Raw genomic sequence first — 27,585 nt, 5'->3', positions numbered from 1 at the left:
GAAAATAGCATTTGTAAAATACTTGATTCCATATTTTGCATAAAGTATGGGCTCAATAAATATAATATTCTTATCTTGAAAAAAGATGCCTACTGAAAGACAGAGACTCCATATGCTGTATAGCCCATGGAACTACATCCAATCACTTGTGACAGAACATGATAGACAATAATATGAGAAAAACAGTGTGTGTGTGTGTGTGTGTGTGTGTGTGTGTATTTATATGACTGGGTCACTTTGATGTACAGCAGAAGTTGACAGAACATTGTAAATCAACTACAATAAAAATTTTTTTTGAAGGTAGGGCCTCTAAAGTTCACAAAAGCTTTATTTTTAATAGCCCCAACTGGAAACAACCCAAATGACAGCCCAAAGTGACCATCAATAGTAGACTGAATTTTTAAAAGTTGGATAATCACTCTATGTAATACTATACAGCAAGAACTACCATTACTATACAAGTATAGATAAATATCACTAACATGATATTAAGTGACACAAAATAAAACTCAAAAACAGGCAAAATTAATCTGCAGTGACAGAGGTCAGAAGTGTTAACCTTTTGGAGAGAGGTTAGATTGGAATGAGGCAGGGGGAGGAGACTGCTGGAGTCCTGGAAATGTTCTACGTCTTTACCTGCATAGTTGTGGTCATAGAAGGTATATGTATGTATAAATTCATTAAATTATACACTTAGGATTTGTACATTTTATGTGTATTTGTGCATTATTTACATGTGTATATGTATAAATGTCAATTAAAAAAAAACTGTTCCCTTTGCTCCAGGAGCTGGATTTTCTATCAAAATTGAATTTGTTTAGTAGGAGAGGATCTAGCTCTAGGTAGACATGCTGATAGCTGGCTATCTTGCAGGCTGCAGTCTGTCCCTTGCAAGTGGCCCGCTTCCAGAGCTGGCCTGGAGCTGACAGGCATATTAGGAGGGTCATGCTCTGTCATCATTGACAGCTGGAGATGCCATCACATGCCATCAGCAGCAAAGCACAGGGAAAACCAGGCAGTGAACTGTGCTTCCCACCCTTAGGCTGTGAGGCACAAGCCCCAGCAATGGAAGGATTAAAAATCCTCTCAATTTGAAAAGACAGGGGGAGGGGAGGGGAATGTGGGCTGCACAATTTATAAATAGACATTACCAGAGGCTGCCTGATGGTGAAGTGGTTGTTTAGTAAATCTTTCTTCTTTAAGGACTGCATTATCAGAGACCATTTGAAAACACCGGTTTCCTTTTGTCTTTTGGGGGATATCCTGGGTTTCATCAAGTCAGCCCTGTTGGGTAATATTTCTCTCTGCCAAATTTAGGGACAGGGCGTCGATATTTTGAATCACCTTTACATGGAGCACAAAGATGATGATGATGATGATGTGTGTTTTGCCAAATGGATGAGCAGCTTCTGGGGTCACAGCTGGATAGAGGAGGATGAGAGAGGACTCCGGGACCGCCATGGATCACAAGATGCCATTAGCAGGAAAACCTCCCTGCCCTGCCCAGTGAGTTATTATCATGGAACCAGGGGAGAGCTGAACTAGGGGAGGGGGATTTCTCTGAGATCTTTTTGAAGTATAAAGTTTTCTTTGGCTGAAAATCAGTACTTCCAAGCCTTTTTTTCATATTCACAAAAATCCCTTTTATCATTTTATCCTGTCCTCCAAGGGACCTGGTTTTCATCTATTAAGTAATGATTCCTTTGTTTTTAGCAACCTAAGCTATATTTAACTGCTCTTCAGAGCTCCTGATAAGCCTGAGATAATCCTGTTGAGTGGTAATGTAATTCAAGCCAAAGGAAAGAAACCCGATGTTATAGTTTGCATAGCATTGGTGTGGATCACTGTACAATTTTCAATGGTCTTTTTGAAATAATGAAAATAGTTCCACTATTTGGTGATATCTAAGGAATTGGGGATTCCACAAAATTAATCACTACCTTTGGTAAATCTGATATGTTCTTTCTTTTGGTTCTTATTTTGTTTTGGGGTGGGAGAGAAAGCCAAAATTCTCCTGCCCTCAGCACTATTTCCCCATGGCTAGGCAGAGCACCTGGAATCGAGGGGGAGCAAGGTATGAGCAGGAAAAGTCCCAAGAGGGGATTGGATGGGCCTGGCCAGGTTTGGACTTGGCAGCAGGTACGGCCAGGGATTTTTGCTCAACTGAGGTGCTAGAAGACCCCCAGGTAGACATGTTTGTTTTCTGCTTCAGAGTTATGGGGATTAATACAGCTTTTCTTTTTCGCATAACACTTAGCATTCCAGCTACCAGAGAATATTCCACCATCTCCCTGCTTCTGCTAACTCCAGAACCAAATAAGTTTGGGGGGTAATATTATTTTATTTCATTTTTAGTTCCACAGTTCCTGGAAGCATAATGCGTGAGAAGTATATTAAAGTGTGTAAGGCAATCTCTTTTACCCCCAATGATCAGCAAGTTTAAGGAATGAGACCTCTTTGAGACACAAATATTTGAAATCAGATCTCTTACCAAATATATATTCAAGGATAAAGCGCACGTTTCAACACTTCATTGAACTTCGGGTTCTTTAAGTGATAAAGGAGAGAGGTTGCACTGGATGATCTCCAGGAATGCTTTTAGCTCTAATTTTTTGTGATTCTGTTAGAAAATAAACACCTGCTTGTCATGGTCTCCTTTTAATCTCTTATGTCACACATTGAGTTGGGTATTCATAATGTATGAACCAGGAGTGTGACTAGCCTTTAGCTAGATAATGAGAACCAGGGAGAAATAAAGAGAAAAAATGAGATTCACTATTTACTATGACAGCCCATTGGAGCCACAGAAAATATGAAAACAAAGAAACATGACTTATAAAATACAGTTTCTTGAATAAATTTTAGTATCTATTAGACTTTAAGAACTGGGATAATCCACCCTATTAGAGAATCCTCTTGTAGATTGCAATGTTGTTTGCCTCAAACTATTGGGGAATAACAGGATTTGTTTTGTAGAACATTTCTAAATGGGTCCACATATTTTTTTTTTCTGTTCATACTGCTTTGGACATATGCCTGAATCAACCTGCTTGCATTCTCTGAGTCAATAATAAATTCCATAATTATCAGACTGACATGCAGAAAGCATGTGTTTATTTATTTTTTGTGGAAGTTCCCAGGCCAGGGTGAAAACCCATGTCACAGCAGTGACCCAAGCTGCTGCAGTGACAATGCCAGATGCTTAACCTGCTGTGCCACAAGAAAACTCTGCATAAGTTTATTTAAGAAGATAAAGCAAGGGGTAAACATGATAACCTGACTTAATAGAAAGCACAAATCACAGAACACAGATCAGGGGACCCAGGGCAGTGTGGGCAGAGTTCTGAAAAATAGGGAGTCTGATTCTTCATCTCTGTTCACACAAGGCCAGGTATTTGTGAAGTGCATCTGTAGTTGGATACTTAACTTTTCTAATTCTAAAATGTGTTCAAATTTTTCTTACTTTAGAGATAAGAGAACAATTAGATTTTCAAGTTTTTTGTGTTTTGCTTGAGCTCAATAAAAATGTTGTTAAAAAGCTTACTCTTAGCCTTATCTTTTTTCTTCCTCTCCCCAGTGCTCCAGTCTAAGGCTCTTCCCTTTTGCAACTTATTAGTAATCTATATCCATCAGTATTACGTGCATAGGAAGAGAAGAATTTCCCCCCCCTTTCCTATTTGAATGTGGTTTCTAATATGGTTCTTTAGCCTCTTGTATCTTGCAAAACCATGTGATGAAGTGTTAATTTATTAAACATATTTATTGAACACCTACTATGTGCCAGGCATTGTGCAAGGCACAGTAGGATTATAGGGTAAAAGAAAACATACATGGCCTCTGTGCTTGTGGAACTTCCAATCTAGCAGAAGATACAAATTTAGCAGAAAGAATGAGGTAGTCAAAGGGTGAAGCTTGCTCCTTCTCAGAGAACACTCCTTTTTGATATTTTAATCTCATTATAATCTGTGATTGATGATTTAAAGCAAATTAAAAAAAATCTAACTTTATTGTCCTGAGGTCCTTGGTGAAAAAAAAAAATAAAGTCAGTAATTTGAAGTCTCTCTTTTCTCTTAGTGCTTCTTCGATATTTAAGGTAGGGACAGTATATGCTGGCCCTCATGATATCGTATGAGAAGATATAAAAGTAGCTTCTACCTATCTGCACCCAATGGATTCTTTCTCTTTTTTAAAATAATCACCTTTAGAAGTTCCCATTGTGGCTCAGCAGTAATGGAGCCCAACTAGTAACCCTGAGGACATGGGTTTAAACCCCTGGCCTCACTCGGTGGGTTAAGGATCCAGCATTGCTGTGGCTATGCTGTAGGCGGGAAGCTGTAGCTCTGATTCCATTCCTAGCCTAGGAACTTCCATATGCAGCCTTAAAAAGAAAAAAAAAAATCACCTTTAGCCAATTTTATATTGTCTTCATATTCTCCATTTAAAGCTGTGTAGAGGAGTTTCTGTCATGGCTCAGTGGTTAACGAATCTGACTAGTATCCATGAGGTTCCATCTGTGGCCTTGCTCAGTGGGTTAAGGATCCGGTGTTGCCCTGAACTGTGGTGTAGGTTGCAGATGTAGCTCACATCCTGCATTGCTGTGGCTGTGGCATTGTCAGCAACTACAGCTCCGATTCGACCCCTAGCCTGGGAACCTCCATATGGTGTGGGTGAGGCCCTAAATGCACAAAAGACCCCCCCCCCCAAAAAAAGCTGTATAGGTATATATAATTTTAATTTTTATTTCTGATTGACCCAATGATGGCTACACACTCTCTTCATTATAGTATTACACTATAGCAATTTTTCTCCTGTAGTTGCTCATGACAGGGATGGGGTGGGGGCATGGACCCCTTAGAGGATTTCTCACAAACCCCAAGAGAGAGGGTATGCTCTCAAGTTTCATGACTAATAGCGGTTCCTTAAATTTTTTTTTCGTTTTTGGGTCGCACCTGTGGCATATGGAGGTTCCCAGGCTAGGGGTGGAATCAGAGCTGTAGCAGGTGGCCTATACCACAGCCACAGCAATGTGGGATCTGAGCCTAGTCTGCGACCTACACCACAGCTCAGGGCAACGCCGGATCCTGGACCCACTGAGTGAAGACAGGGATCAAAACCTCGTCCTGATGGATACTGGTCAGATTTGTTTTCCACTGCGCCCAGTTCCTTGTTTTTCAGATTAAATTTGGATTTAATTTCAAGAGGAGATGATGCTTTAATCCAAAGAAATGAAACTAGTGATAGAATTTCAGGCATCAGCAACAATTCTACAGAGGAGCTTTTATCATAATGGTCCATGGATTGTTTTCTTTTCTGCTGGGTACTGAGATAGAGGAATTGCCAGGAAGGCAGCAGAGCGGAGTGGTTAAGAGTGACGCCTCTGGAGGTAGCCTCCCAGAATCTACTGCTGGCAGCCGAACTCTGAGCAAGTTTACCCGACCTCACTCTGCATGAGGTCCCAACATGTAAATGGGACAGTGCCTGGTACCTAATAAGTACCTATTCTTCTTTTACTCCCCCCCTCCTCCCTCCTCCTCTTCCCTCCCCCTCCTTTTCCCTCCCCCTCCCCCTTCTTCTTCATTTTCTTCACCAGAGTTTAAAACATCTTTTAGTTTCCCTAAATGATGTCCAGTGGATGGTGTTGACCTACTATTTTACCAGTTGAACACTTAAATCTATTTTTTTCCTGATGCTGTTTCCATATATAGCATCTTGGCTCTGTTTATAAGCAATTAGACTACATTATCAAATACTCATCACATAAAATTCTTTTAGACTAATTCCTAAAGACCTACAAATTACCATTATCACTTCTGAAATAGAATGTTTAAAGTTTGAGTATAATGAGAACAGGTTAACATGAGATCTCTTGGCAGATTTTTAAGAGTACCATACAGTATTTTTATAACTGATACATTGTTAAAAGAATGTTTACAGGCAGTTTTACACAGAAACAGAATGAAGTTGTTGGGGTGCTGAAGACAGAAGTTTAGGATTATTAAATCCAAAGAAGGTCTGTCTTAGACTTGGCAATTTACCTCTCCAGTAAACTCACTAGTCACCTATTTTTGCTTGTTTGTTTTGTTTTGGCATGAGGAAGTTCCCAAGCCAGGAATCAAACCCACGCCACAGTTGCAACCTGCGCCACAGCTGTAGCAATGCTGGATCCTTAACCCGCTGTGCCACAAGGGAACTTCCTGGTTTTCTTTATTTTTTTTTTTACATTCTTTTTTTTTCCTTTAGTATTTTATTACTCAATGAATTTTATTACATTTGTAGTTGTACAATGATCATCACAACCAAATTTTATAGACTTTCCATCCCAACCCCTCAGTGCATCCCTCCACCCCCTAACCTGTCTCATTTGGAAACCATAAGTTTTTCAAAGTCTGTGAGTCAGTAACTGTTCTGCAAAGAAGTTCATTGTGTCTTTTTTTAGATTTCACATGTAAGTGATAGCATTTGGTATTGGTATCTCACCATCTGACTGATTTCACTTAGTATGATAATTTCTAGGTCCATCCATGTTACTGCAAATGCTGTTATTTCTTTCCGTTTAATTTCTGATGTCTGCCTCCCTTGTGGCTGAAGGTGGTGTGTGGAGGGGAGCTTGCTGTAGGCTTCCTGATGGGAGGGACTGGTGCCTTCCCACTGATAGGTGGGGCTTACTCCTATCCCTCTGGTGGGTGGGGCTTGTCTCTGGGTGAGATTAGAGGTGGCTGTGTGCCTGGCAGGGGGAAGGGGGTCTTCAGGCAGCCTGTTTACTGATGGGTGGGGCTGTGATCCCACCTGGATTATTGTTTGGCATGGGGCTTCTCAGCGCTGATGGGTAGGGCCAGATTTTCTCAAAATGGCCATCTCCAGAGAAACACATGCTGATGAATATTCCCAAAGCCTTTGCGTCCAATATCCTTCCCCCTCAATGAGCCACAGTTACTCCCTGTTTTCCCAGGAAAACCTCCAAGAACTGCAGTCAGGTCTGACCCCGATTCCTATGGAGCCTCTGCCTTGCCCTGGGACCCAGTGCACATGAAATCCTGTGTGTGCCTTTCAAGAATGGGGTCTCCATTTCCTCAGTCCCATGGAGCTCCTGCACACAAGCCCCACTGGCCTTCAATGCCAGATGCTCTGGGGGCTCTTTCTTCCAGTGCCAGATCCCTAGGCGTGGGGACCTGACGTGGGACTCAGAACTCTCACTCCTATAGGTGAGTCTCTGTGAACCAGTTACTTTCCAGTCTGTGGAGCTTCCCACCCAGGAGGTATGGGGTTACTTATATCACATAATTGCCCCTCCTACCTCTTGATGTGGCCTCCTCTTTGTCTTCCGGAGTAGGATATCTTTTTGAAAGTTTCCAGTCCATTTGATTGAAGATTGTTCAGCATTTGGTTGTAATTTTGTTGTTTTTATGAGAGAAGTTGAACTCCAGTCCTTCTATTCTGCCATCTTAATCCTGTCTACTAGTCACATAATGTTAGGCAAGTCACTTAGCCAGACTAAGATTCATTTTCCTCAACTGTAAAAGGGGAGGAATGACTCCCTTGTAGGATTTATTCTGAGGTTAGCAATAAGGGCATGGCCCCCAGAGTGCCTGACACACACCATGCACGATGAATCAACATAGCTCTTATTATCTCAGCACCTGAATTTTATCCCTCTTGTTTCTCATCTTGCTGTTAATGGGTGGCTCAGGTGCTTGCATTTACTCAGAGAGCCAGAGGGGTACAATTGAAGGGTAATTGCAATTAAACCCAGAAAAAAGAACATCAAGTAGTTAAGCTCTTGAAGTAAAGATATTACATAACTTTTTTATTTAAAAACAAAAAAAGCTTGGGGTCAGAGACTGCGTAGGATTTTTCTTTGACAGAAGTCATTTTCTGGGCTTTGTAGTCTGGGGGCTGGGGAGCCTAGCTGGCAAGCTCAGGGTGTGGGGGATTCCAGCCCACGTGTCAGACCTGCTTCACAGCATGGGGATAAAGTTGGTCCATGGTTGTGAAGGTGACAAGTCCATACCTTGTAAAAATAAGCTATTTAGGGCATTGATACAAATCTTAATGAGGGAAATTATATTAGAAGGGTATATAAAATTATGTAAGTAGAGCTTGCTCAGTAAGCAAACATTTTTAAAAGTGGGAGCTTTTCTCTGTAACCAATTAGAATGCTTTTTTTTTTTTGTCTTTTTGCCATTTCTTGGGCCGCTCCTGCAGCACATGGAGGTTCCCAGGCTAGGGGTCCAATCGGAGCCGTAGCCACTGGCCTACACCAGAGCCACAGCAATGCAGGATCCAAGCCGCGTCTGCAACCTACTCCATAGCTCATGGCAATGCCGGATCCTTAACCCACTGAGCAAGGCCAGAATTTGAACCCGCAACCTCATGGTTCCTAGTCGGATTCGTTAACCACTGAGCCACGACAGGAACTCCTAGAATGCTCTTTTAAGCTTATTTCTCACAAGGTCCCACACCAGAACAAATAAACTGAAAATTTCCTCTGACATAAAGAGGTATTAAGTATACACTTTAATTATATTGTGATGGAAACCCTTGTCATTTTTTTCAGGCCTCTCAGTGGAAGAGGACATTTGTACAAACATCTGCATTTCACTCCCACTCTCACATTTTAAATTATTATTTTAAAAATTTTAGTATGGTGAGAACAAGTAACATGAGAGCTATCTCTTGGCAGATTTTTTTCCTTTTTTTTTTTTAGGGCCACCGCCTGTGGCATATGGAGGTTTCCAGGTTAGGTGTCAAATCAGGGCTGCAGCTGCAGGCCTGTGCCACAGCCACAGCAACGTCAGATCTGAGCACTTCTGTGACATAATACACCACAGCTCACAGCAACCCCGGATCCTTAACCCACTGAGCAAGGCCAAGGATCGAACCTGCGTCCTCATGGATGCTAGTCAGATTCATTTCTGCTGAGCCACGATGGGAACTCCCCTCCTTGGCAGACTTTTAAGTGTACAGTACAGTATTGTTTTCTATAGACACAATGTTGCGTAGCAGATTTCTAGAACTTACTCACTTTGCATAACTGAAATTTTAGACCCATTGATTAGCAACTCCCCATTTCTGCATCCTCCCAGTCCTTGACAATCACTTTTGTATTCCTTGCTTTTATGAGTTGACCAGATACCTAATGTAAATGGAATCATGCCGTATTTGTCCTTCTGTGCCCCAGTCTCAAAATTTTTGTGTTGTTTTCCTAATCATACAATACATGATCACTGTGGATCATGAAGAAAACAAGGCCACATCGCAGAGAAAGCCTTTGATAACAGTTGGGTATGTTTTTTGTTTTGTGGGTTTTTTTTTTTTTTTTTTTTTTTGCCACAATGCACAGCGGCTTGATGTGGGATCTCAGCTCCCAGACTAGAGACTGAACCTGGGCCACAGGGGTGGAAGTGCCAAACCCTAACCACTAGACCACCAGAGAACTCCCACAGTTGATTATGTTAAGATTGCTTATCTTGGGAGTTGCCACTGTGGTTCAGCGGGTTACAAACTGGACTAATATCCATGAAGATTCGGGTTCGATCCCAGGCCTCGATCAGTGGGCTAATGATCAGGTGTTGCCATGAGTTGTGGTGTAGGTCACAGATGCAGCTTGGATCCCACGTTGCTGTGGCTGTGGTATAGGCCAGCAGCTGCAGCTTGGATTTGACTCACTAGCCTGAGAACTTCCATGTGCCATGGGTACTGCTCTGAAAAAAAAAACAAAAACATATATATATATGGCTTATCTTATTTCTCCTGACTCCAGCCCATTACCGCCTTCCCATTCCAGCCCTCCTTCCTCCTCTCAGGTGCTCCCCAACCCCATCAGGCTTCTTTCCTTCCATGCCAGCAAGCTCTCTCTGTGGCAGGGCTTCTGTACATATGGTCTCATCCTCAGGCAGACAAGTGGACTCTGTTCCCTAATTAGTTCTTCAGCTTATAGCTGAATTGTCACCCCTTCGCAGAAATCTCCCCTGAGCCTCCCAGCCACCTCAACACCCACCCAAATATATGAGATTTTACTCTGATATACCATCTTATGGCACCTTGAACATTCCCTTTATAGCATTTGGTCAAGAATGTAGGCAGCGGCCCTGTTTGTTTAGTATTTCTCTCCCAGGTAGACATAAACTCTAAGAGGGAGAAACACTGTCTGCTTTGCTCCCCACTTTATCCACAACATCAAGTACTATGTCTGACCTGGAGTAAATGGACTAATATATAGTTACCTCATGTGTCCTAGCAGCTCTATAAATCTTTAACCATATTTCTTTCTTTTTTTCTTTTTTTTTAGGACTTCACCCATGGCATATGGAGGTTCCCAGGCTAGCGGTCAAATCCAAGCTGTAGCTGCCGGCCTATGCTACAGCTCACGACAATGCTGGATCCTTGACCTACTGAGCTGGGTTAGGGATTGAACCCACATCCTCATAGATACTAGTTGGGTTCATTACTGCTGAGCCACGATGGGAACTCCTTTTTTTTTTTTTTTTTCTTCGTTTTTGGCCACTCCTAGGCTTATGGAGCTCCTGGACCAGAGATCAGATCCAAGCCATAGTAATGACCTAAGCCACAACTGTGGTGACACAGATCCTTAACCCACTGTTCTGGGCTGGGGATTGAACCCACATCCCAATGCTCCCAGATGCTGCCAATCCCATTGTGCACAGCAGGAGCTCCCCATATTTGTGATTATTGTTTGAGAGTAACTTTCTAGACATGTGTGTGGGTTTTCCCAGGCTGCCATAACAAAATGCCATAGACTGGATGGCTTAAACAATAGACATTTATTTCCACACAGATTTGGAGGCTGGAAGTTTAAGATCCAGGTGTCAGCAGGTTTGGTTTCTTCTGAGGCCTCTCTCCTTGGCTTGTAGATGGCACCTTATTGCTGTGTCCTCACATGGTCTTTCCTCTGTGTGAATGTATCCCTGGTGTCTCTCATCTCTTCTTCTTATAATAAGGACACTCATCAGATTGGATTAGGGCCACACTCATGGCCTCATTTTAACCTAATCTTTAAATGTCCAATCTCCAAATACAGTCAGTTCTCAGCTACTCATGTAGGTCTTTGACATGTGAATTTGGGGGGAAGGATGACACAATACAGCCCATAATGATGTGCAAGGGATCAGCTCAAGGAGAGAAGTATTTTAAGACTTTAGGCTCCTGTTGCCAACAACTTTCTAGGAAGGCTGTGTACATTTCTAGTCCTACCAGCAAGAAATGACAGTGCCTATTCCCTGGCACTCTTGCTAGTGTTAGTATCATTAAAATATATATATTTATAAATATATATGTGTATATATATATAAATGTAAAATTGTATGTTATTTCATTTTACCATAATTTTTGACTACTGCTAAGCATTAATAATTTTTACCATTACCAAAAGAAATACCAAATTTTTACCATTTGGTATTTCTTTTTCTTTCATTCTTTATACATGTATTCATTCAATATATATTTAATGAATGCCAGCTCTGAACAAGGCAAAGTTCACATACTGGGATTCTAGCAGAGATGAAATACAGCCCTTGACATGATAGAGCATATAGTCTAATGGAGAAGAGAGTTGTGTAACAAAAGTAACCAAATTAGTGATGACTAATTAGTTGTAATTAGTATCATAATTAAGGATGAGATCTCAGAAGATTGTTCAGGGATGGTAGGAAAGACGTCCTGGGGAAATGCAGTTTCCACAGTGACTGAAGGATGATTGGCCAGTAATGAGGTGAAGGGGTGGGGTGGTGGGTGAGGTCACAGCCAGAAAAGACCCCTTGTGAAATTGCCTGTGAGCTGGAGGAACAGACAGAGACCAGTGAGGCTGTGTCATTGAAGGGGTGGGGTGGTGCAAGATGAGGTGCAAAGCGGAAAGTGTTCAGGTACGAGTTTGTTGTTATTTTAACAACACTGGCTGCTGTGGGGATGAAATAAAGTAAGAGTGAATACAGATATCCACTACTTTGAGGGTGCTGTTGTGATCTGGGTGAAAGGTAATGATAACTTGGATTAGGGTAGTAACAGTGGCACTGGAAAAAAGTGGATGGTTTTGAGAGACACTTGAGTGGAATCTGCTGACTTGGCAATTGGATGTGGAGGGTGGCTTCAGAGTTACTGTTCTGAATCACTGGGCAAATGGTGGTGCCTTTTCCTGAGTGAGGGGCACTTGAGAAATGGGTTTGGGGAGGAGAAATGATAAATTCCAATTCAGACAAGTTGGGTTGAGTGCCTATGGGATACCAAGAGGAGAAGCTGAGTGGGCAGAAGTTCAGAAGAGGGGTCTGGGCTCACAATATACATGAGGAAACTGCGTTATGGATAGAAATTGAAGACTAGAGATGAGACATTTAGGGAGACAATGTAAAGTGAGAAAGGAAAGGGGGGGAAGGAAGACTAATTTAGAGCACTGGGAGACTCCAACAGTTATGAGCAGATAGAAGGATGAAGTGAGCAAAAAAGTCTAAGACACCATGACAGAAAAATCAAAAGGGAAACCAAGAGGGTGCAGTGGTAGAAGGCAAGACAAAGACTGTTGCCAGAAGGGTCCGCTGGGCACCTGCTATTAAATGCTACTGAATAATTAGAAGACCAAAAAGTGCACAGAGTTTGGCAACATGGAGACCAATATCCTGACTCAAGTTAGTGTGGGTGAAAAAGCTGGATCGTAGTGGGTTGGAAAGTGAGATACATTAAGAGAGCAAAGATCACAATTCTTATTTATTTATTTATTTTTGCTTTTTAGGGCCGCATCTGTAGCATATGGAGGTTCCCACGCTAGGGGTCGAATCAGAGCTGCAGCTGCCAGCCTATGCCACAGCCACAGCAACGCAGGACCCGAGCTGTGTTTGCATCCTACACCACAGCTCACAGCAGCTCTGAATGCTTAACCCACTGAGTGAGGCCAGGGATTGAACCCGCATCCTCATAGTTACTAGTCAGATTTGTTTCTGCTGTGCCACAATGGGAACTCCAAGATCACAATTCTTTTTTTTTTTTTTTTTTTTGTCTTTTGTTGTTGTTGTTATTGCTATTTCTTGGGCCGCTCCCTCGGCATTATTGTTGTTGTTGTTGCTATTTCTTGGGCCGCTCCCGCGGCATATGGAGGTTCCCAGGCTAGGGGTTGAATCGGAGCTGTAGCCACCGGCCTACGCCAGAGCCACAGCAACGTGGGATCCGAGCCGCGTCTGCAACCTACACCACAGCTCACTGCAATGCCGGATCGTTAACCCACTGAGCAAGGGCAGGGACCGAACCCGCAACCTCATGGTTCCTAGTCGGATTCGTTAACCACTGCGCCACAACGGGAACTCCCACAATTCTTTTAAGAAGTTTTGCTTCTCTGAACGGTCTGTCCTTTGATCATTTTCCAGTTGTGATTTTAACATTGATGTCTTTGTATTACATGAAATGTTTGTCGGTATTATATGAAATACACTTATTTATTTTCAAGATATTTTATTAACATTAGTAGTATGTAACACATATTTAAAAAATTTTTTTTGGTCTACCATACACTTATATGTTTTATTAGGCACACTACCTTTATTTTTATATACTTAATTAATATTTTTCCTTATGACTTTTTCTTTTGCTCTTTTGTTTAGAAATGCCTTCTCCATATAGAAATCACACAAATATTCACTTTTGTATTATTTCTTAAGTATTTATGGCCTCACTAAACATTTCTTTTGATCATTTAGGAATTTATTTTTACATATCAATTTAAGGCTTGGAACATTCATTATACTGCCCTAATGACGAAGGAGCAACAAAGCTAGGCTTGGGATGTTCTACTTAATGTTTTAATCAATTGACTCTACTACCTTGCTGCAGGAGAAAAGTCCCACCAATCAAGGAGATAAAATTTCAGTTCAACATCAGATTTGTATGGTTAGTAATTTATAGACATTCTATCTCTGTGCTAATATTGTGTAATCTCTTTAGATTGTAAATTTTTTTATTCTGTATTCCCAGTTTCCTGTGCTTCCCAGGCTCATGTCATCTGATAGCCACCCTAGAAGACATTCATATGAGGACCAGGGATTTCGAAGCTGTACTCACATGCGGGATTACAGAAAACGCTCAGGGGATGGGTCATTCAAGGAGCCACTGGAATCAAAAGAAAGATCTCATTCCAAAATTCAGGCATTTTCAGAGTCCTTTGAACAGCAGCTGTGCTTTAGAACCAAGCGCTCTGTCTCTTTGGTATGTAACAGAATTATTGAATATTTAAGCCATTTTAGAAAAGGAACACCAAAAGGTCCACCAGTTTAAGGAGAAACAAATTTTCTCAACTTGGTGTTGAGATCTTTGAGAAATGGCACTCAATTTTAGGGAACCCAGATGTATATAACATTTTAAAATTATTATTTTTGAAGACATCTGGTATAGGAAGAATTCCTGAAGGATCATATATGGAATGTTTTTGTTACCAAGGTCCTCTGGTTCTTTGGGGCTATTTTCATCACCCTTATGAATAATTGTGATTCATTCTCCTTTCTCTATCTGAGGAGGAAGAAACTCCCCCTACTGCTCCTGTCCTTTCATATTTAATCTGGTAGGAAGTAGTTTGTGATGGTTCTGTGTTCCCCTGTGCTTAAAAAAATTTTCTTTTTGTTGCAGTATAGTTGATTTACAATGTTGTATTAGTTTCAGGTGTATAGCAAAGTGAATCATATATCCATTCATATACATATATCCATTCTTTCCCCCATATATGTTATTACAGAACACTGACTAGATCTCCCTGTGCTGTACAGTAAGTCCCTGTTAGTTATCTATTTTATATATAGTAGTGTATGTGAGTTAAAACCATCCTCCCAATTTGTCCCTCCCCGCTGTGGTTTCCCCTGTGGTAATCATATATTTGATTTTGAAATCTGTGAGTTTCTGTTTTATAAGTGAGTCCTCTTTTGTATCTTTTTTTTGGGCCATGCCTGTGGCATGTGGAAGTTCTTGGGCCAGGGATTAAACCTGTACCATAGCAGTGAGCCAAGCCACTGCAGGGACAACATCAGATCCTTACCCAATTGCACCACAAGAGAACTCATTTATCATTTTTTCCTTTTTCATTCTCATTTATTATTAAAACATGTAAATCTTTTTTGTTATAGCTGATTTGCAATGTTCTTTCAATTTATGCTATATGGCAAAGTGACCCAGTTTTATATATATATATATATATATATATATATATATATATATATTCTTTTTTTTTCACATTATCCTCCATCATGTTCCATCAGAAGTGATTGGATATATTTCCCTGTGCTATACAGCAGGATCTCATTGCTTATTCACTCCAAGTACAATGGTTTGCATCTACTAACCCTGAACTCTCAGTCCATCCCACTCCTTTCCCCTCCCCCTTGGCAACCACAAGTCTGTTCTCCAAGTCCATGAGTTTGTTTCTTTTCTGTAGATAGGTTCATTTGTGCTGTATATTAGATTACATATAGAAGTGATATTATGGTATTTGTCTTTCTCTTTTTGACTTCATTTAGTATGAGAGTCTCTAGTTCCATAATTTTTATTAGATTCCAGATACAAGTGATATCTCCTTGTAAGGGCTTTTTAAAAATTAAAAAAAGGTTTTTTTGGCTGCACCAGAGGCAAGCAGAATTTCCCGGGTCCCAGATCAAACCCGCACTGCAGCAGTGGCCAGAGCTGTTGCAGTAACAATGCCGGATCTTTAACCTGCTAGGCCATGGGAGAACTCCTTCCCTGTGCTGTAAGAAGCACTCAGAAGGCAATCTCTGTACTCTGTTGAGTGGATATCCAGGAGCAGGATCAGGAGCAGAAGCAGGAGCAAGAGAAGGCTAGGCATTCACAGTGGCCTCATGGGGGTCTAAGTAAACCACAGGAGATTCAAGTGCATGAGATGGGGGAAGAATAGAAACACCACTGATGATGCCAAACATGATACATAACATAATAAATCTGAGATAAATTAATTGGGAGGTGGTTTTTCAACTCGGCAGCATGCTCACTGAGAGGCCTTGAACAAAATACTTCTTTTTTTGTGGGTCTTTGGTTTTTGTTTTATTTTGCAAAACAAGAATCAGGATCTGTTTCTGCCATGTAGTGGGCAGAGCCAAGTAAGTAACCTAGGTGTATTGCCACCTGGTTTTTGAGCTAGGCTCTGTGAATGGAAAGGGGAAGACACTCAAGTGCTTCTGATCTCACTGTCCACCTGAGCATAGTGCCTTCTGCCCAGCAGTGATGGTTGTTGGGGTACTGTCCCTGTGTGTCTTTGTCTCACAGGTGACACCTTGCTTTTGTCACTGATTGTGTCTTTCTGGATCTATGATTCTCCTTCCGTCAGCTGCTTTCTCTACAGGATCGTAAGGGGAATGAGGAAGGAAGAATAGTAAACAGCTGTCATTCACTGTATCTCCAATCTTAAGTTTATGTCTTTTCTTTATACTTTTTTTTTTTAAGGATATGGCTTCAGACTTAGAGCAATGTTGCAAGAATAGTGCAAAGAATACACCCTTCATCTAGATTCCCTCCCAACATGTTATCACATTTTTTTTTTTTTGGCTGCACCCACAGCATGTGAAAACTCCTGGGCTAAGGATTGAACCTGCACCATAGCAGTGACCCGAGCCATAGCAGTGACAATGCCAGATCCTTAACTCACTGCACCACCAGGGAATTCCATTATTACGTTAACTTATACCCTCTCTCTCCTTCCCACCTGCAAAAGCACGAGAAAATTTTTTTTTACATAAACACAGTATGATAATTAAACTCAGGAAATTAACACTGATACTTTTATGTCTAATCTATTGAACTTATTCATATTTTGCCAGTTGTCCCAATAATATTTTTTAGAGTGAGATTCTAGATCATACATTACAACAGATTTTCATGTCCCTTTAAGCTATTTTATTCTGGGGCAGTGCCTCAGTCTTTTCTTGTCTTTGATGGAACTGGCATCTGAAGAGTACAGGCCAGTGGTTTTTTAGAATGAAGCTCAGTTTGAGTTCATCTGATATTTCCTCATGATTAGATTCACATTATGAACTTTTGGCAGGAATAAAACATGTGAAAGAATTTCTGTCTCAAAACTATATGTTAAAGTCATTAACTATATTAATTAGGGGACTGTCTTGCTTTAAATTCTTCAGAACAAGGGAGGGTATAAATATATTTTGAAAAACAATTTTAATCTGAACAGTTCTTTGTTGGTTCTGTGGCCTCAGGAAAAAAATTCATATCACATATTTACAGAAGTGTGTGGTGTGAAATCAGTTTTCTTTCTTTCCTTTTTTTTTTTTTAAATGGCTGCAGCTCTGGCAATGCCAGATCCTTTAACCCTCTGTGGTGGGCTGGGGATCAAACTTGTGCATCTGCAGTAACCAGAGCTGCTGCAGTCAGATTCTTAACCTACTGCATCACAGCAGGAACTCTGTGAAATCAGTTTTCTTATTTAAAGAGATGTTCATTACAATATCACTAAAATATAAAAATGTTTCATTCATTTCCCACTTCTTCCTTTTGAATGCCAAGATAACCAAGGCAGCATTTTCAACTTTTTTGACTGAAGAACTCTCTTCACAGTTTTATACAGTTGGTCCTTTGTATTCTCAGATTCCTTACCCATGGACTTGAACATCTTCAGCTTTTGGTGTCCATGGGTGGTCCTGGAACCAATCTCCTTGCAGATAATGAGGGACAACTGTATAATAACTAGAAATCTGCTAGGAATTTACAAAATCATTAAACTTTTTTTATCGTAATATATCGTATTATATTTTATCATATTATTTTATGTCTTTTTTTTTTTTTTTTTTTTTTTTTTTTTTGCTTATTAGGGCTGAACTCTTGGCACATGGAAGTTCCCAGGCTAGGGGTTGAATTAGAGCTGCAGCTGCCAGCCTACACCACAACCACAGCAACACCAGATCCAAGCCTCATCTGTGATCTACACCACAGTTCTTGGCAATGCCAGATCCTTAACCTGCTGAGTGAGGCCAGGGACTGAATCTGTGTCCTCATGGGTACTAGTTGGGTTCATTGCTGCTAATCCACAACAGGAACACCCATGTCAGTTTTTAAAGGGAATATATATTGTAAATTTTATCTTAATGCAAAATAAAACATTCAGAATGTTGCATACTTTAAAACTTTTTTCTATTTAGCAATTGGTGTGCTTTCTAAAGCTAACGCCATTAAAAAGTGTGATTTGTCAGCAAATTAAAAAAATATATATATTTTATTTGAGAGCCCAAGGCATGCTAATATGTAGATTTAAATTTCACATTTTTTATTTTACCTATTGATTTATTTATTTTCATTTTTGGCCACCCTGTGGCTTATGGAGTTCTCCAGGCCAGGGATCAGATCCTACCCACAATCATGACCTAAGCTGCAGCAGCACCAGATCCTTAGCCCACTGTACCTGGGGATTGAACCTGAAACCCAGCGCTCGCTCCCAAGATGCTGCCAATCCCATTGTGACACAGTGGGAACTCCTAAATTTTATATCTTTTAGCATCAAGAAGAGCCAGAAACTGCTTTTTGACCTGATCATGACCAACAATATTAAATATTTTCATTTTGATTTTGAAAAACTCAACTGGCTTATTTTGTTAATTTTTCACATTTTGTGAAAGAAAGAAATATTTCAGGTCATTATTTATGAGCAGTTCTCAGTCTCTATTCTCAATAAGAGAAAATCCAAGCTGCAAATAATCATCACTATATTTTCTTTTTTTATACTGTTCTCATAGGGATTAGAGATATTCATGGCTGCTAAATATGAAATATGTTCAGATGGATAGATTTAATACACCCTCTGGAGCTAATGAAAATAATCTGGAGGCACATTTGCAGAGCTTGTACAATTTTTAAGCTCCTTTTAACTTGTATTCGGCTTCATCATTTGTTGGACTTTCTGATTTTGACTAATGGACCATTATAGGTAGAAATGAAATAAGCTGGTTATGACAACAATTTAACACTGTAGCGTAGCCGACACCACCACAGTAACCAGACATTCCCCATAAGTCACCCTGCAGGGCTGAGTCATGACCTTGCTCATCTGACTGCCACTCACCACTGCATATGTTCACCTTATAGGCACTCAGGGGTTTTCCACCTTTCCAGTTCAAATGGAGGAGAGGGAGAGTAATGCTTTTATTGGTTTATTAAAAAAATTGAAGGTGTGAATAGATACCATCACTATACTTATCAACACCATTCCTTTTTTTTTTTTTTTTTTGTCTTTTTGCTATTTCTTGGGCCGCTCCTGTGGCATATGGAGGTTCCCAGGCTAGGGGTCTAATCAGAGCTGTAGCCACCAGCCTACACCAGAGCCACAGCAACGCGGGATCCGAGCCGCGTCTGCAACCTACACCACAGCTCACGGCAATGCCAGATCGTTAACCCACTGAGCAAGGGCAGGGACTGAACCCGCAACCTCATGGTTCCTAGTTGGATTTGTTAACCACTGCGGCACAACGGGAACTCCAACACCATTCCTTTTAATTAATTCCCTTAAAAAGCACTCTCTGACCAAGGGAACCAGAGCCCCTACCCCCACTAGCTTCCTGTCATTTCACCATGCTTATAGTTATTATTGTTTCTTGTTTCCTTTAAAGTTCATTGTCTATCTCCCTCCACCTAGGTGTAGCATCTAGGAGGTAGGGTCTCTCTAGTTAGTGCTGTATCTCCTGATCCTAGAACAACAGTATGTGTTTAACTCATCATTGAATATGAACCCCTGGACAACCTGTTGGGAATGTTAATGTGGTTGGATGTCATTCTTTACATAGTCCTCACATGAAAACATAGTGCAAACCCAGTTAATATAATTTAAGGGAGTGAATATAAGGAGGTTAAAACCATTCCATGTATGATTCACTTGCCATGTTCCTTTTCAAAAAGCACTGGGAGAATACTAATTTTATTGTGTGGTGAAATCACATCCCTCTGTGAGGGGCACAGTCAGAGTTGAGGGCAGCTTGAGTTTCCTCCTTGACCATGTGCTGATGCCCACCCCCCCATTCCATGGCTGAGTCTTTAGTAACATGCTAACTTATTTATGCTAATTTACTGCTAGAAACTAAGATGTGAAGTCTACTACATGATTACGGCTTTCTTCATTTATGATCATTAGGAAAAACATGGAATGTTGTTACCTATTGGCATATCTACCCTTTTCTGACTCTTCATTTTCAGGGACCTGAGAGCAGAAAGGAGAGAAATGAGAAAGAATGCTGGAGGCTGGAGATGAGGTCTCACAAGAAAGTAGAGGAAAGGAGGAGCTCTAGGAAGGAAGAGCTTGGAGAAGCATATATACCTGCCCTGCCTGAAAAATGGCCCAAATAATGCTTTGTTTCCGCACCACAACTACAGATGCTATCGTGTTTTCTGAGCCCCAATTCACCAGGCTCAGGAGAGGGAGCTATAAAAGTGTGTCGCAGATGCTGAGTGACTCAGGGGGTGGTAGGTCCAGCTGCTCCCCAAGACAGCTGGCGTCATTCTCCAACTGCTTTTGAGAGTATGATCTGCTGTTGCCCTTTTATGGGAATAAAAAGAAGAAAAGGTATTTTGATTGAGTAAAGTAATTCTTGAAAATGTAAAGAAAGATATTTCAAGAGCCACCCACACGTCTTCACCAACCCTTCTTCCACGTCAGCCTTGCAAATAATTTTAAATAAAAGTCATTGGTGTGACTCGAAGTTTACTTCCTTATTAGAAGCTATTATGTAAGTATGTCTAATGGCCATCACTTAAGGAGAACTGGTATTTAATGTGCCAAGTACTATGCTGAGCTTTGAATGCATTACCTAAAATAATCCTCACCACTCTGAAATGAGACCTATTCTTTTCACTTGCTGGCTGAGGAAACTGAGTTTTGGGAGGTTCGGTAACCCGTTGATGAGGTGGCAGAGTTAGGACTGAGTCCAGTTTATTCTGACTCATGTTCCTAACCCGAGGCAGGACTATTGTTTCTCTTTAGTTTAGCAGGCTTGTGATGTGCTTGTGAATGGGCAGGTGTGGATGGCAAAAGCAGGATTTAGGAGTGAAGTAGGTTACAATTTGGATTACATGGGTGGGGAGTGATTCTCTGAGATTAGTTTTATGTGCTGGGTTCTAACTTTATGAGGCAACATTGTATTTAATTATTTCTTGTTTTTATTGAAGTATAATTGACATATAACAACATATTATTTTCAGGTGTCCAATGTAATGCTTAAGTATTTGCCTATATTGTGAAATGATAACCACAGTAAATCTAATTAACATCCATCATCATACAGTTACACATCTTTTTCTTGCTTTTTTATTTTTTAATTGTTAAAAATTATTATTATTTTTAATAGTTATTTCTCCAATACAATTTTTTTCTACTGTACAGCATGGTGACCCAGTTATACATACATACATGTATACATTCTATTTTCGCACATTATCATGCTCCATCATAAGTGACTAGACATAGTTCCCAGTGGTACACAGCAGGACACATCTTTTTCTTGTAATGAGAACTTTTAAGATCTACTCTCTTAGCAACTTTCAAATATACAATACAATATAGTCACTATGCTGTAGATTACATTCATTACTTATTTGAAACACAAGGAATGCCCCACACATTTGTGCCTCATCCTCATGTGGGAGCTGTGCTAATATTCTCTGTATCTAGAGACTTCAAATTTTAGTGCATTATGCTGATGAAGCAGGCACTCCTTTTTTTTTTGTCTTTTTTTGCAATTTCTTGGGCTGCTCCCACGGCATATGGAGGTTCCCATGCTAGGGGTCGAATTGGAGCTGTAGCCACCAGCCTATGCCAGAGTCACAGCAATGCAGGATCCGAGCAGCGTCTGCAACCTACACCATAGCTCACGGCAACTCCGAATCCTTAACCCACTGAGTAGCCCAGGGGTGGAACCTGAAACCTCATGGTTCCTAGTCGGATTCATTAACCACTGAGCCACTACGGGAACTCCAGGCACTCCTTTTTTTTCTTGGCTTTATGCAGATTTGACATACTTTGCGAAATGATCGCTACAATCAGATTAATAAAGACATTAGGTCCATATTCTATTTTTTTTTTCCTTAGAAGGAAGGATACTAGAATTCTATTTTTCCTTTGTCTCTGTCTTGGATCTTCAATTGTCCAAGGGTTACTAAAATCTCCCTTTTGTAAAGGAGAATATCTCTTAAAACTACTACTCATAACTCATACTGCAACTGATTGCTTATGTAAGAAGCAAACTCACTTCAGCATAGACAGTAAAAAGAAGGAAATTTTTTTTTTTTTGTCTTTTTGTCTTTTCTAGGGCTGCACCCGAGGCATATGGAGGTTCCCAGGCTAGGGGTCTAATTGGAGCTGTAGCCACCGGCCTACGCCAGAGCCATAGCAACACGGGATCTGAGCCATGTCTGCAGCCTACACCACAACTCACAGCAACGCTGGATCCTTAACCCACTGAGCAAGGCCAGGGATTGAACCTGCAACCTCATCGTTCCTAGTCAGATTCGTTAACCACTGAGCCATGACGGGAACTCCAGAAGAAGGAAATTAAGGCAGAAAAAAAGAAGAGGGAAATAGTGAAAGAAAAGTAAAATAGTGATGATCTTTGACTTGCATTTTTTCCATTCTCATACTTGTACCTTCACCATTTTGAATTGACACTTTCAGGCAGCCTTTTAATTATGCTTTTCCACACAGTAAAAAAAGATGACTTTAAGCTATTATATGGCGTGTATGCCTGTTACTTGCTGCTACTGAGGGGAGGATGGACCTGACCTGCCTTTGAGATCCATGTTATGCTGCTGTTGTGGGGAACAAAGTTGTTTCCCCACCCTCACTTTGGGTACTTTTCAGTCTTACCAACCAAGGTTCAGATTCGGGGATGGTCTGCTCATCTGCTGGGACCTCCGCAGAAAGGTCCAAGGAGTGGTGGCCCACTCATGGGAGGGGAACTGAATCAAGTTCCCAGGGCTCATGGCTGGCTGGCTGAGACAATAGCTACTTCCTAATTCAGCCAGGATACATATGAAGGTTCTTTCCCTTTCTGGATTCAAGGATGGGCTGTACCTGGGAGTACCCTGGTGGCTCACCAGGTTAAGGATCCTCTCTTGTCATTGCTGTAGCTCTGGTTTACTGCTGTGGCACCAGTTCCATCCCTGACCAGGGAATTTCTGTGTGCTGCAGGCAGGAGCAAAAAAAAAAAAAAAGAAAAAAAAAAAGAAAAATTTGGAGTTCCCACCCTGGTGCAATGGGTTAAGAATCAGAATGTAGCAACTTGGAGTTCCCATCATGGCGCATTGGAAACGAATCCGACTAGGAACCATGAGGTTGCGAATTCAATCCCTGGCCTCACTCAGTGGGTTAAGGATCTGGTGTTGCCGTGAGCTGTGGTGTAGGTCGAAGATGTGGCTTGGACCCTGTGTGGCTGTGGCATAGGCCCGAGGCTATAGCTCCCATTAGACCCCTAGCCTGGGAACCTCCATGTGCCCTGGGTGCGGCCCTGCAATAAAGACAAAAAAAAAAAAAAAAAATGTAGCAACGTGTGTCACTGCAGATGTGTGGGTTTGATCCCAGCCCTGGGCAGTAGTAGGTTAAAGGATCTGGTGCTGCCACCGCTGTGGCTTGGGTCGAAGATGCAGCTCAGACTCAATCCCTGCCTGGAACTTCCATGCGCTGCAGGGGTGGCCTTAACCAAAAAGAAAAGAAAAAGAAAACAGAAAAATTGCATTTGTAGATAAAATTTCCCCCACTAAAATGAATTTTTTTAACTTATAAAAGCAGTATCTGACACACTTTCAAATAATGCAGAAGCATAGAAAATAGATGGTGGTCGTTCTTCGGAAAAGACCAGTGTCAGAAATATGAAATTAATACAGTTCATCATTACTGTAAAGGCACACTACTTACTCTACTCTAGGGGGCAGACTTGAGCCGATATTTGGATGGTAATGCTGGACACAATCGCCTCTGTGATGCGCCAATGACAAAATTGCTACCATTACTTTCCGACAGAAAGGAGAGACCTGCAGCATTTTCTATCAAAACTCTTGGAGGTTGGATTAAGCCGATTAAAGTCTGGGTAATCTTTATGACTCATTAATGTATTTAAAGGTACACATGAGGGAGGATGATGAACTAGTTGGTTATTTCCAAAAGAGGGCTTTAAATACTTGTGCTGCTGATTTAAATTTACACAATAGAAAATTTTAAACTGGCAAAGGGAGGGACTATAAATTCTACGTTTCTCTGCTTTGGAGTTTTTAACAGTCTACCGTAATCTTGGTTTATATATTCGTTTTGGCTGAATTCCTGCTGCAACTTTGGAGCCAATTATCATATTAATTGACTGAGCACAGTTGTGCCCCATTTGCCAGTATGGAGATGTGAGGAAAAAAACAACAGTGGATGGGAACCCTAGTGTACCGTTGGTGGGCATATAAATTGATGTAGTCACTATGGACAAGTGTATGGAAGTTCCTCTAAAAGTTGAAAATAGAGCTACCATAAAATCCAGCAATTCCACTCCTGGATATTTATATGAAGGAAGCAAAACAGTAGTTCAAAATATATATGCACTCCCATGTCCGTTGCAGCATTATTTATAACAGCCAAGATATGGAAACAATTTAATTCATCCATCTTTGATGGATGAATGGATAAAGAAGATCTCTCTGTCTCTCACACAGAGGAATATTATTCATCCATAAACATAATGAATTTTCCCACTCTTGAGCATCTATTCAGAGAAAACCATGACTCAAAAAGAACCATGTACTCCAATGTTCATTGCAGCACTGTATACAATAGCCAAGACATGGAAACAACCTAAATGCCTATCGACGGAGGAAAGGATAAAGAAGATGTGATACATATGCACAACTGAATATTACTCAGCCATTAAAAGGAAAGAAATAATGGCATTTGCAGTAACATGGATGGACCTAGAAATTAGTTTTGTAAAGTTAGTCAGACAGTGAGACACCAAAGTCATATGCTATCACCTACATGCTATCCAAAAAAGGATACAATGAATTTCTTTGCAGAACAGATACTGACTCACAGACTTCAAAAAACTTGTGGTTTGCAAAGGAGACAGTTTGGGGGTGGGGGGATGGGCTGAGGGTTTGGGATGGAAATGCTATAAAATTAAGTAGTAATGATCATTGTACAATTATAAATGTAATAAAATTCATTGAGTTAAAAAAATAATGAAGGAGTTCCCATCATGGCTCAGTGGTTAATGAATCCAACTAGGAACCATGAGATTGCGGGTTGGTCCCTGACCTTGCTCAGTGGGTGAAGGATCTGGCGTTGCGGTGAGCTGTGGTGTAGGTTGCAGCGTGGCTCGGATCCCTCATTGCTGTGGCTGTGGCGAAGGCTGGCGGCTACAGCTCCGATTGGACCCCAGCCTGGGAACCTCCTTATGCTGCGGGAGCGGCCCAAGGAATGGCAAAAAGACAAAAAAAAAAAAAAAAAAAAAAAAAAAAAAAGAAATCCTGCCATTTACAACAACATGGATGTAGCTTGATGGCATTATGCTAAATGAAATAGGTCAAAGACAAATACTGTATGATCTCACTTATATGTAGAATCATTTACCTTAATGGACATTTGGGTTGTTCCTAGTTGTTGGCTGTTAAAAATAAAGTTGCTGTGTACATCATTAATCTTTGTGTGGATATATGCTTTATGTTTTTTAATGGATGGAAAGGCTCCTCACAAGGTAAGTGTATATTTAACTTTGAAAGAAAGTGCCAAACTGTTTTCCAAAATGGTTGTACTATTTTCTATACCCAGTGGTTTATGAGAATTTTAGTTGCTCCACATTCTTACCAATACATGATGTGGCCAGTCTTTCCAATTTCAGCCATTCTAATAGGTATGTAGTGATGTCTCATTGCAATTTTAATTTTCTATTTCCCAAATGACTAATGGTATTGAATATTTTTAGGGGCTTATTTGCCATCAGTATATGTATTTTTAATGAATTCCTGTTCAAATATTTTGCCCATTTTAAAAAGCTGAGTAGCTTTCAAATTTTTTGTTTATAAGATGAGGAGGGTCAAAGAAGGTGGAGTAGCAGGACGTAAGGCCCACCTACTTCCACAAATACATTGAAAATACAACTACGTGTGGAAATATTTGCACAGAACATTTGTGAAAAACTGACAAAATACCTCAAGATAATGATAGAGCAAGAAAAACTTTACAAAACTAGATAGGACTTGGGGGTGTGGGATGGAAATTCTATAAAATTGGATTGTGATGATCGTTGTACAACTATAAATGTAATAAATTCAGAGTAATAAAAATACTAAAACAAAACAAACAAACAAAACCCAACAAAAACAACCAGATAGGACAAAAGAAAGAAAAACAAGAGATAAAGAAGTGAAAGAGAAAGAAAAAGAGGGGACCTTCTCTCCCAGGAGGGAGCTGTGAAGAGGAATAACTCCTGCACCATAGGAAGTTCCCCAGTGGTGAGGAGATCAGCCAAAAACGGAGGAGGAACTCCAGGCAAATGGTATGAAGCAGTTAAAATTTTTTGCACATTAGAGTTCCTTATTATATTCTAGATACAAGTCCTTATCAGATATGTGATTTGTAAGTATTCTTTCCCAGTAAATTGTCTTTTCATTCTGTTACTGATGTTTTTCTAAGAGCAGAAATTTTTTTCCCCCTTTTATGGAAAGGAATCATTATGTTGCACATCTGAAAGTAATATAATGTTATATGCCAATTTTATCTCAGTAAGAAAAAAATGTTTACTACATTGGCTTTCTTTGGTTAGTGTTCATCACATGGTCTTTATTTTAGATGCCTTTTTTTTGTGAACAGTATATAGTTGTATATGAATTTTTGTGTAAGTGAATTTTGTCTACTCTGACCATCTGATTTTTTTGGAGTGTTTGGCTTATTTACATTTAATGTAATTCCTGACATTTTGCTGTTTAAATCTACCATACTGCTATCTGCTTTCTATTTGTCCCACATGTTTCAAGTTCTCTTTTCTCTCTTTTATTGACTTTTAAATTTAGTATTTCTTCCTTTCCATTTGCCCCTTCTGTTAGCTTGGTAGTTGTACTTGAAGCCTCTGGTGGCTTGTGTCACATCCCCTCAGTCCACTTCAGATCTCTGCTGCAGCTCTGGTAGGCAGGCCCTTGTGAATGCAGTCTTACCTCAGGTAAACAGCACCTCAACTCAAGCAGTCAATGTGGACTTTTCAGTTTTGGCCCCAGGGACTTCTTTGATGCCCAAAGACAGCAAGTACATCTGGAAGGGCAGGGGAGTTAATGCCCTCAGGGCAGCTCTCAACCAACCAAGGACAGGTGCTGGTGAGTTAACGCTCTAGCTTCTGGTGGGAAGCATTTTGTAGGATTCTCAGGTTGTCTGTGTGTGTGCTAGTCCCTGTTATCCACCGCCTATTAATGACTCTTCATCATTCCTTGTTTTTCTTTTCTTTCCCCCGCCCAGGCCATGGAACCAGCCCACACCACAGCAGTGACCTGAGCCACAGTAGTGACAAGGCTGGATCCTTAACTGCTAGACTACCAGGGGCTCCCCTCCTTCCTTTTCTTAGTCTCTCTGCTCCCTCATTA

At 40.7% G+C, this 27,585-nt stretch overlaps 1 protein-coding gene across 2 annotated transcripts; it reads left to right on the top strand.

The window, feature by feature from the left end:
• The first annotated feature begins 958 nt into the window (after window positions 1-958).
• Window positions 959-20,681, top strand: LNP1 (leukemia NUP98 fusion partner 1). 2 transcript variants are annotated; one of them, XM_005654070.4, is made up of 4 exons: window positions 959-1,506; window positions 13,831-13,887; window positions 13,972-14,202; window positions 20,185-20,681. In XM_005654070.4, the coding sequence occupies exons 1-4, from the start codon at window positions 1,351-1,353 to the stop codon at window positions 20,332-20,334; spliced, it is 594 nt and encodes a 197-aa protein (XP_005654127.1). In that variant the 5' UTR covers window positions 959-1,350; the 3' UTR covers window positions 20,335-20,681. The 2 variants fall into 2 exon arrangements, with proteins under 2 accessions (XP_005654127.1, XP_003132750.1); XM_003132702.5 differs by lacking the exon at window positions 13,831-13,887 and having other exon boundaries at window positions 998-1,506.
• Window positions 20,682-27,585: the final 6,904 nt, after the last annotated feature.

The sequence above is a fragment of the Sus scrofa genome, chromosome 13, assembly GCF_054392235.1.
Source record: "Sus scrofa isolate SSC_HxYL_T2T_F1_AM1 chromosome 13, Sscrofa_HxYL_maternal_Yorkshire_Landrace_v2.0, whole genome shotgun sequence".
Lineage (NCBI taxonomy): Eukaryota > Metazoa > Chordata > Mammalia > Artiodactyla > Suidae > Sus > Sus scrofa.
This window is presented reverse-complemented; position numbering and strand designations above follow the sequence as displayed.